This window comes from Salvia splendens, chromosome 10 (assembly GCF_004379255.2).
Source record: "Salvia splendens isolate huo1 chromosome 10, SspV2, whole genome shotgun sequence".
NCBI classification, from domain to species: domain Eukaryota; kingdom Viridiplantae; phylum Streptophyta; class Magnoliopsida; order Lamiales; family Lamiaceae; genus Salvia; species Salvia splendens.
This window is the reverse complement of record NC_056041.1, coordinates 2218227-2227843: the sequence shown is the minus strand read 5'-3', so window position 1 is coordinate 2227843 and position 9617 is coordinate 2218227. Positions and strand designations below refer to the sequence as shown.

The 9617-nt window shown below is 33.7% G+C and overlaps 2 protein-coding genes across 3 annotated transcripts; both read left to right on the top strand.

Annotated features, from left to right (window-relative positions):
- The first annotated feature begins 708 nt into the window (after positions 1-708).
- LOC121752522 (profilin-4) lies at positions 709-2239 on the top strand. Its single transcript, XM_042147642.1, has 3 exons — positions 709-901; positions 1609-1746; positions 1998-2239. The coding sequence occupies exons 1-3, from the start codon at positions 779-781 to the stop codon at positions 2130-2132; spliced, it is 396 nt and encodes a 131-aa protein (XP_042003576.1). The 5' UTR covers positions 709-778; the 3' UTR covers positions 2133-2239.
- A 1490-nt stretch (positions 2240-3729) lies between these two features.
- LOC121750218 (piRNA biogenesis protein EXD1-like) lies at positions 3730-9179 on the top strand. Of its 2 annotated transcripts, none has more exons than XM_042144712.1 (10): positions 3730-3829; positions 4542-4717; positions 5286-5417; positions 5513-5563; positions 5907-6003; positions 6586-6632; positions 7081-7297; positions 8056-8185; positions 8372-8414; positions 8676-9179. In XM_042144712.1, exons 1-10 carry the CDS (start codon positions 3787-3789, stop codon positions 8754-8756), a joined length of 1017 nt encoding a protein of 338 aa, XP_042000646.1. In that variant the 5' UTR covers positions 3730-3786; the 3' UTR covers positions 8757-9179. The 2 variants fall into 2 exon arrangements, with proteins under 2 accessions (XP_042000646.1, XP_042000645.1); XM_042144711.1 differs by having other exon boundaries at positions 3744-3829; positions 4515-4717.
- The last annotated feature ends 438 nt before the right edge of the window (positions 9180-9617 follow it).

Here is a 9617-nt window from a genome sequence, read left to right as displayed (position 1 = left end):
ACTTCTTGTTATTTAAATTAGATTATTTCCATATAGGAGTATTATTTTATTTCAACTACCTTGGGACAACCAACGCGAAAAAAATATGACTTAACTACCTTTGGGACGGAAGGTGTATATACAATAAAAAAAATATGATAGTAGGAGTATGATTTTATTTCAATTTTAGAATTTATGAGATCATCAAAAAAATTTAAAATATTAATTTACATCACTTACAATATTAACTCTCAATTATGATAATACACTAAATAAAATTTAAAGAATAATACAAAAGGAGTTTTAATTACGTTTTGAAATTATTTCTTAGTGTAATATTAGTTTATTACAATTGAGATTGCTATATTTTAATATAAATTGGCTTTCAAGCATTGATAATACTATATACTTAAATCATTGATGTAATTGAAAAATGTTATACTAGCACTTAACTGAAAAATGAAAAAACTGAGGTAATTGATGCAACACGGTACCGTTTTCTCACCACAGCAGGGGATCCGGCCGCCTTTAATTTTGGAGTATTATCCCATTTAGGAATGTAGTGGGAATAATTTGTAAATGTAACGCTGTCACGTGGGAACGCTATGAAGAAGCAGTATGGCAGCAACCAATTCTAAAAAAGCATCAACAACTGTGGCGCCACGAATCAGCTTAAACTCCACGCGACTTTCCTAAACTCCCTATAAATATTTAAGGAAAATGGCAAGCTCATTTCAGCAAGAGCAAAATCAAAGTAAAAATCTTATAAATTTTGTGCTCTGTTGTTTTCGAAGAAGAGATGTCGTGGCAGAGCTATGTCGACGATCACTTGATGTGTGAGATCGACGGAAATCATCTGACTTCGGCAGCTATCATCGGCCACGACGGCGTCGTTTGGGCTCAAAGCGCCACTTTCCCTCAGGTTCTTCCTCATCTCTCGCTAAATCTATTTGATGTTGTTACTTGAAAAATGAAAATCATGAGAAATGGATTTATTTAATTGATTGACATCTTGACTTGTTGGGAAGTAGTAGTAAGTGTTTGTGGATTGAATAAGTGGTCATTCAAACTCGCGACCTATCAATGCGAAGTCAGAACAGAATAGCTACAGTTCCAGATCAGTTCTCAATAATCTTGGACTAATTTTGTAGGCAGATCAAAATTAGAAAAACAATCATATAAATTGTAACAGGAAAATATTTCATTTTATTTTTAGGGCATTTGCTAGATATGTGTAGAAAATAATGAGAAATGGATGATTTGGATTATCGAAATATAATAGTATGGGAATCAAGGATGTGTGGATTGAACAATGGTGTGTGACCTACTAGATGAAAGCACCAATGGACCTGGTTATAGTGAGAGTTCAGAATGTATTCTGTTATTTATAGGGTGTTTTAACATGGTCTAAATTCATACCATCCTGTTAATTAGTATGTGTTGAAAATAATTAGAAATGGATGCTGATTTGGTTGATTGAAGTTTTGACTTATGTGAAGTAAGGATGAGAGGATTAGAATAGATGATACAGACCTACTTAATAATCAAAAGTATCAACAATTCTAAAGGGTAGTTGACATAGGAGTATTATTTTATTTAAATTATTTTCTATGATGGAATTACTTGCAGTTTAAAGCAGAAGAAATAGCTGCGATCATGGAAGATTTTGAAGAACCAGGAAAACTTGCTCCAACAGGACTACACATTGGTGGCATTAAATATATGGTTATACAAGGAGAACCAGGAGCTGTAATAAGAGGAAAGAAGGTAATCTTTTTTACTATTGTCAATCAAAATATCATCATATCTCCTGTAGATATAGAATAATCCATGTTTATATAATTAACATGTATAGACAACATATGTTACACTAATTTGATGAACACTTTGACAAAAGTCTCTCAACCATGATGTACTAATATAGTAATATTGTATGATGTATACTAATATTGTACTTATGATGTAAGTATATGTTTTTAGTTTAGTTTTCTTTAAACTACTATATTCCTATTGGTTAGGGTGCTGGTGGAATCACTGTGAAGAAGACGAATCAGGCGTTGTTGATCGGGATTTACGATGAGCCGATGACGCCGGGGCAGTGCAATGTGGTGGTTGAGAGGATCGGCGATTATCTCATCGAACAAGGCCTCTAATTTCTAAATTTCTCTCATTTTCAACATGCTACATTATTTTTCTCAATTTCATTGGTGTATAACAAGTACTTTGAATATTATTTTATCTCGATATCGTGTTGAGAATTTGTTGTGTGGGTTTTACCCTTGCATTTATTGGTTCAAAATTATTATACATATGAAAATATTATAAACATGGTCCTTGATACTTGGACTTATGGTAATGGTGTATCACAAAATCTTTCATAAGGCATATTCATTTACCTATGCATTGTAAAAATCGAATTATAGATACATACAATTAATAAACAAATTATACTCATTTTAATTTTAAACACACAAATGACAAAATTTGAAATAATTACAAAATCTAAATCACAATTTTCACAAAGATATCATTTAAACAGTGAACTAAATCACATCCATTGCCGACAACATCATTGATTCAACTACGACCAGAAATATAAATTAAAAAAAAAATCATCCCTATTTACTTAAGTTTAGAAGTTTCTAGAATCATCTAGCAACAAGGTTACAGCGTAGAGAGAAAAAGACTACTGCGGTTTGAAGGAAGAGACGGTTATGTTTTTAGTTGCAATTTGTTGTTACAGCTGTAGTAAATACTATATAACGGCTTGAGAGAGCGAGAAACAGTTTTATTCCGTGTAAAATGAAAGATTACCGTGGTTTTACTCTCTCATCTCTGCAGTGATGGATCAAGCCCATTAAGATCAGCCCAATCATAGTTTTATTGTATGGCCCAGAAGAATATTATTTTTATTTATAATGTAAATACAATTGTACAACCTTATTTTATATAGTATAGTACATATATAAAAAACTAAGGAAGTGAAGTATTTATAAAATAAAAATTATTAATAAATTATTCATATGAGAACCATTAAGAACATTCACAATTGGGCGGATGATGCATCATTCGCCCCTACAAGTGGCCAAACGATGCTCCGCCCGATGGTCACGCCCGATAGATCGTTCGCCTCATTGCAGGAGTCCAATGATGATTTTCCTCTATATATATCGTCATTTTTTTTACCTTCATTCTCACACCTTTTACTCCACTATGTTCCCCTATCTCATATTCTCTCTCACTAGTAATTCAAGGATGAATCCCGAAGATTTCCCAAACTTGAATAACACTTATTTTTATTTCCACTATTTCCTATGTTTGTAACTTTTAAAAAAAATTAAATAATTGTAAGATTTACCTTTAATTTATGGTGTTTTACAATTGAATGAGTGAGACTATGAAATGTTGACATATAGAGGATTATAAATTAATATAGGGCGGGCTAAGGGATGGACTACTGTCCCCGCCCAGTATGAATGCTCTAAGTTGGATCATTATTTTCCTACTAAATAAAATAATATACCTAGCAATAATTTTTAAAGTTAGAGCTACCAAACACTATAGTACTATATATCCATTTTAATAACCAGTAGGATACTTATAAAGTTATTTCAAAAAATATAAATAAAAATACTAGGCCCAATAAAAATATGAGAAATCAAATACGACTCTTATTTTATTTCTTGGGTATATTTTATAAAGTTATTTTATGGAACTGTACAGAACCGGACTCAAGGAACCGTAGGCGATATGAAGTTTGTACGTACACATTGAGCTGAATCCAGATGGAATCTCCAAACTACTGACATGGCGTCCCCTACCGAGACCCACATTCCTCTCCCGGACTCAGGTGAATTTCCTTTTCCAATTTTTTTCAGATAAGTATTTGTGTTTAATTTGAATTGATCTTCATAGTTAATTTTTACATGCATTTGCATTGATTTCACCGGTTGTTTATCGCTTGTATGAAATCGGTGATATCTGATAATGCGCTGAATTTGTGGAGCTAATGGCGAATTTCAGTTCATTTTATTATTTTCTTTGTGCATTTCAAGATTTAGGCGTTTTATTTGATCGGGAGAAGGATGTTTAGTCGTATTGATTAGAGGTTTAGTGCGTTTGGATCATTTGAGCTTCTGCTTCTCGTAATCACCATGGATTGTTGTTGACGATCGATGAGTTTGTGGAATTTGGATTAGGCGTTAGCGTAAATTTGCGTGGCTGTTGGAAGGAGTTGAGATTATTGAAAATATTGTTTAATAATATAGAGCAGGTTGCTCATTTATTGGAAGAGCAGAAGCATAAATGTTTGATCCGATATAATAATGATGTTGTTGAAGAGCAGAAGCTTGGTTGTATTTTGTGTGGTCTTTGGATTTATGTTCGATCCATTAATTGCTATCTTAGTTTGAAATAGTAGGAGGCAAAAGTTTGACGAGATAGTGGCTTGTTTTTTTTGTAAATGCGTGACATGCTGCCAATATAAGCAAGTTATTCCAGCAAAAACTTCCTAAATCTCCTGATTTTCTTTTTAGAAGTGCCTCCACTCTCATTTTTTACAGGTGACAAAGTCTTAGACAATGAAGCATGTCTGTCTTCAGTTCCTATCCATATTGTCACCAAGGCATCTCAACTTCCGGAAGAATTCCTGCACCCTTCACCTGAGAAAGAAGTGGTCATAGGCTTCGATTGTGAGGGGGCTGATCTTTGTCGGCAGGGGACGCTTTGTATCATGCAGGTTCTTGCTTTAATATTTTAAAAGTAATGTGTTTATAACCGAAAAAAGAATACATTCTGACTTTTAATAGGTAATTTTCATAATACTTTGATCCTTTGTCAACTGAACAGTAAATTTATCTGCGCGAGTGTCATTTCCTGATTTCAACCTAATTAATACATATGATCTAGTCATAGAACTAGTATAATTGATGCATGTTGGTTTTCTTCTCATTTTATTCTGTTAACTAGCTGTAATACTTTGAAGAAAAGAAAAGATAAACAAAACTTTTGACTAAGTGATCATACCACGTCGTTGGTTCATGCTTCTGAAAGCAATGCAAATTTATCACTGGTTTTAAATGATTACGGCTTGACTTGGGATCCTTGATCTGCCTCCTAAACAAATAAAGGACTTTAATTTTTAAAGCTAGTTTCTTATATGATATAGTAATAATGTCAAGAGGTTTTTCTTGTTCATCTTAGGAAATGCTGTTGTTAGAGAGAAACTTTATTCTCTATGCTATTTCGCTGCCAGAGCTTGCAAGTGAGGCTTATGTAATCTCAACTAATAGCATTTAATTATGCAGCTCTCTTTTCCAAATGCAATATATCTTGTTGATGCCATTCAGGGTGAAGAGTCACTTGTGCAAGCCTGTAAGCCTGCACTTGAGTCTAGTTACATCACAAAAGTTATCCATGACTGCAAACGAGATAGTGAGGTATCTTGGTGATTGCATTTGTCACTCCCTTACATCTTCATGTACCCCAAAATATTACTACATAATTCTTTCATATGTCCTTCCATATGTTGCAGGCTTTATACTTTCAGTTTGGCATTAAGTTGCACAATGTTGTGGACACCCAGGTATGCACTTCCCTTTGTTTTTGATATTAGAAAACTAATTGATATGATGTGGATAATGACGATTATTGCCCTTAATCTATTCCTTGATTAGATATATTGGTTTCATTACGTCTCAGCTTCTTGGAGTCAATATCCACTGAAAAGTCTTGATGATGTGTGTCTGTTTACATGCTTGCATTGGCAGCTTTCTTCTTGCAAGTGAATTTAATTGCAAAGCAGTGTCACGTTATCATAGCAATTGTGCTTTGTTTGCTGCCTTCAATAACTTATGTAAACCTGTAGTCCCTCTTTCGATTGTTTGATTTCAATGACCAACCTATTCTTATCCTTTATTCACAAGCAGATTGCATATTCTTTGATTAAGGAGCAAGAAGGGCAGAAAAGACTGCAAGATGACCACATATCATTTGTTGGCCTGCTTGCTGACCCCCAATATGGAGGTAATTGATTTGTTCTGCACTGTTTATCTTGTTACACTTTCTGAACTGGAATATATTAGGTGTGAATCACCTGTTGCAAAATTTAGTCAGGTATTTGTTCTGTAAAAATATGTTGACGTGGATGAAAGGTTGTAGGAATGAGGGTCTGATGCCTTTATCTGTAGACTAAACCTGTTATGTAATCATTTTAAAGAAAAACTTTAATACTTCATTAGTTCATTATCACTATTTATAAAAGAGGTGAATAAGATAAGCTACGTGCATATCTTCTAAGAATGCATTCAAAAAAGTTAAACTGGTTTATATTAGTTAGTATTTATGATGAAACCAGAGTAGCCATTAAATATCAATTATCAAATCTCCCTTTCCAATTTTGGTTCCTGTTAGTTGGGTTAAATTTTTTCAATCCGATCTGTATAAGCTTCATTTTGTTTTTCTTAAAATTCATACAGCATGCCTTTATCTAATTCTTCATGCTATATTTGAGCTGGTTTTAGCTAGCTATTCTTGGACCTTTTATTGAGTGTCATTTATCTTTCTTTTTGTATATTCTTTAATGTTAATGAGACTAATTTGACACAGGCATATCATATGTTGAGAAGGAAGAAGTTCGTGTTTTCTTGAGGCAGGTTAGTTTTTTATTTTATTTATTTCTTCTGGTAACGCTTGTTTTTTAGTATATAGTTGATTAACTTAAAATGGTGCTGTCCGTGTATCCGCATTATATTTAATTGGCTGAGTTGGCGGTATATAACATGCATCTGAAAATCCTTTGCAGCAAAGTATAAAGCTACTACCAAGCAAATATAGAGCTCCATCTAATGCTTTTTATTTAACTTTTTTTTTGTTTGATACAGAATGCCAATGGTGGTTTCTTTTTATTGCCAAGATATGCACTTCATTGCACTACTTGAAAATCTTCAGAACTACAGCTTATAACTTTTGCCTTACAGTCTTTGCATTTACCCAACTTCTGCTGGTTTTACACTTAAATATTTGAAATTCTCCCTCTGCAGTAGTTCAATGTAAAGCTGTTTGCTGCTTGTCAGATTCTTGATAGCTTGTTTTTATTCCCAGGATCCCAAGTTCTGGGCGCATCGGCCATTGTCTGAATTAATGGTCCGTGCAGCAGCAGATGATGTTCGCTTTCTTCTGTTTATCTACCATAAGATGGTGGAAAAGTTAAATGAGAGGTCCTTGTGGTTTCTTTCTGTTCGTGGTGCACTTTATTGCCGCTGTTTCTGCATCAACAATAATAATTTTGCAGATTGGCCAGCACTGCCTACTGTTCCAGGTTTATATCATCTGATACCATGGAAGCTTCTTAATTTCTTTATCTCAAACAGTTATAGATGGGTTGATAACCTTTATGCTATAACCGATTAACCATAAACTGTTTGACATAAACTGTATGCTATAACCATGTTTGTGCTTTTCTAAGGCTCATTGTTAGGAAAAGTATCAATTTGGAACAATAATAAACATTGGCATATAGAAACTGCAAATTACAATTTATGGAGGTTTGAAAATGTAAATTACAATTTACAGAGGTTCTTCATTGAATGTACCTTATATTATCTGTGGCAATTGAGCACTCATAATACCAGAAGAGATCTTGGTATTTACTATTGTCCAATATGAATAATACTAGGTGAACTCAGAACTGGTCGCATATCACAATACATATCAATACTTGTCTTTCATACAGCTGGTGTGCCACAATAATTTGTTGCTATAATTTTCCCGTGCGATTGGGTTACCTTATGATGGGTGGAATAATAAGTTTTTGCTGCATTGCTTGGCAACTTATTGCCGTCATATACAAATCTAGTGGCCAATCAATACTTTCTTGTCTTGAAGTCGAAATGTCATTTAAGTTTAGTCATAAGTGAGCAGCATGGCGTGAACTTTAGGTCAAAATTGCTCATGTAGTTGATAATAGATTTTTTATTTTGTGTTTGTTTGATGATGATCTGGCCTAATAATTATAAAATATGTATATATGAGAAGACACTTGTATATGATGTTATACTTGCTTCTTCAATACTGCAGCGACTCTGGTTGCTGGTAACCAAGCTCCAGAAGAAGAAACACTATCTGTTCTTGATGTTCCACCAGGAAAGATGGGATTCGTAATCGGGAGACGAGGAGCTAATATATTGGCAATAAAGGAAGGATGCAGGTATTTCCTTTTAGACAAGTTATAACACTTCCTGTTCTATTTGTGATGGCATCAAATGCTTAGCACTGGATTGCATTATGCTTGCTTTAATGATTTTGGTAAACATACTAGTGAAATTAAAACCTCTCCTTTTTACATAAACGCTTACGTCTCTTGTTCTGTTGAAACTTTGGAACGTATTTGCAGTGCTGAAATCATCTTCGGAAGCGACAAGGGTCCTCCAGACAAGGTTAGTTTTTCACTTACCATAACTAGAAATGCTATCTTGCAACTTGCCAATTAGCTTACCTATTTATGTTCATTTGGAACTTCTATTGTAATAAACTTACTACTGGGATCTTCCAAGTTATGGCACAAATGCTTACCAGTTAGACCACAACAATTTGAAAAGAATGAAAGTTTGATTTCTTTTTTCCCTTTGTTACTTCACTGAGGAGCAATCTTTTATGTTGTGCGGTCACATGGTACTCGTTGTTCGGTTTTGGTGCAGGTCTTCATAATTGGCCCAGTTAGGCAGGTGAGAAAAGCAGAAGCGATGATAAGGGGTAAACTGCAACAGCACTACCGCTAGCCGGGACGGAACCAGAAATAAAAATGAGCCAGTGCTGAAATTTAACCAGGGATGGAGTAGTATACTCTAATAGTCTGCACAAATTGAGCTGTTAAAATATTAATTTAATGTAAATACTCATTCTGTCCGCCATTACGAGTCCAGTTGACTTTTATGCCCTCGTTTTGTAAAATTGATAATAAATACTTAAAATGGAGAAATGGTAAAGTAAGAGAGAGAATAATGTTTCTTAAAGTGGGGAAATGGTTATTCTCTCTCTTACTTTACTAGTATTTATTTCCATTTTTATAAATCGAGTGCAGAAAAGTTAACGAGAATCCTAATGGCTGACAGAGGGAGTATGATATTCCATCCATCAACAATTACTTGTCTTACTTTGACTCATTTTGAATATTAAAAAAACAAAGCAAATTGGTAAAAAAATTAATAAAATATTAGTTATTTTATTATAAAATATAATTAAAATGTGAGGTCTATTTATAAAACTTAGTAAAAGATAAATATATATATGGTGGATATACCAAAAATGAAATATGATACTCCTACTAATCATTGCGGAAAGAAATTAATAAATAAAATGATAAAAACAATATACTACTTGTTATTGTACAAAATATATAATACTAATAAAATTATAAATAGGAGTAGTAATTGATTCCTAAACTAATACGATTACACAACACAAGAAATGAAATACTCCATCAACAACTCTCAATCACACAACCTAAGGTCATTATTACATTTCCTTCTCTGTGCCTCTTTTCTCCTCATCGCCCTCTCCCGTTTGTCTCTATAAAAAAAACTCAAGAACACTGTAGGCAAATCTAGGAGGACGGCACCGGCCAAGCCCCTGGTGAAGCG

Bases quoted from the DNA above. Each gene is read 5' to 3' on its own strand.
- LOC121752522 (XM_042147642.1), top strand. From the start codon at position 779: ATGTCGTGGCAGAGCTATGTCGACGATCACTTGATGTGTGAGATCGAC. The intron at 902-1,608 runs GTTCTTCCTCAT...AATTACTTGCAG, and splicing joins AAAGCGCCACTTTCCCTCAG to TTTAAAGCAGAAGAAATAGC. The intron at 1,747-1,997 runs GTAATCTTTTTT...CCTATTGGTTAG, and splicing joins CTGTAATAAGAGGAAAGAAG to GGTGCTGGTGGAATCACTGT.
- LOC121750218 (XM_042144711.1), top strand. From the start codon at position 3,787: ATGGCGTCCCCTACCGAGACCCACATTCCTCTCCCGGACTCAG. The intron at 8,186-8,371 runs GTATTTCCTTTT...ACGTATTTGCAG, and splicing joins GCAATAAAGGAAGGATGCAG to TGCTGAAATCATCTTCGGAA. The intron at 8,415-8,675 runs GTTAGTTTTTCA...GTTTTGGTGCAG, and splicing joins ACAAGGGTCCTCCAGACAAG to GTCTTCATAATTGGCCCAGT.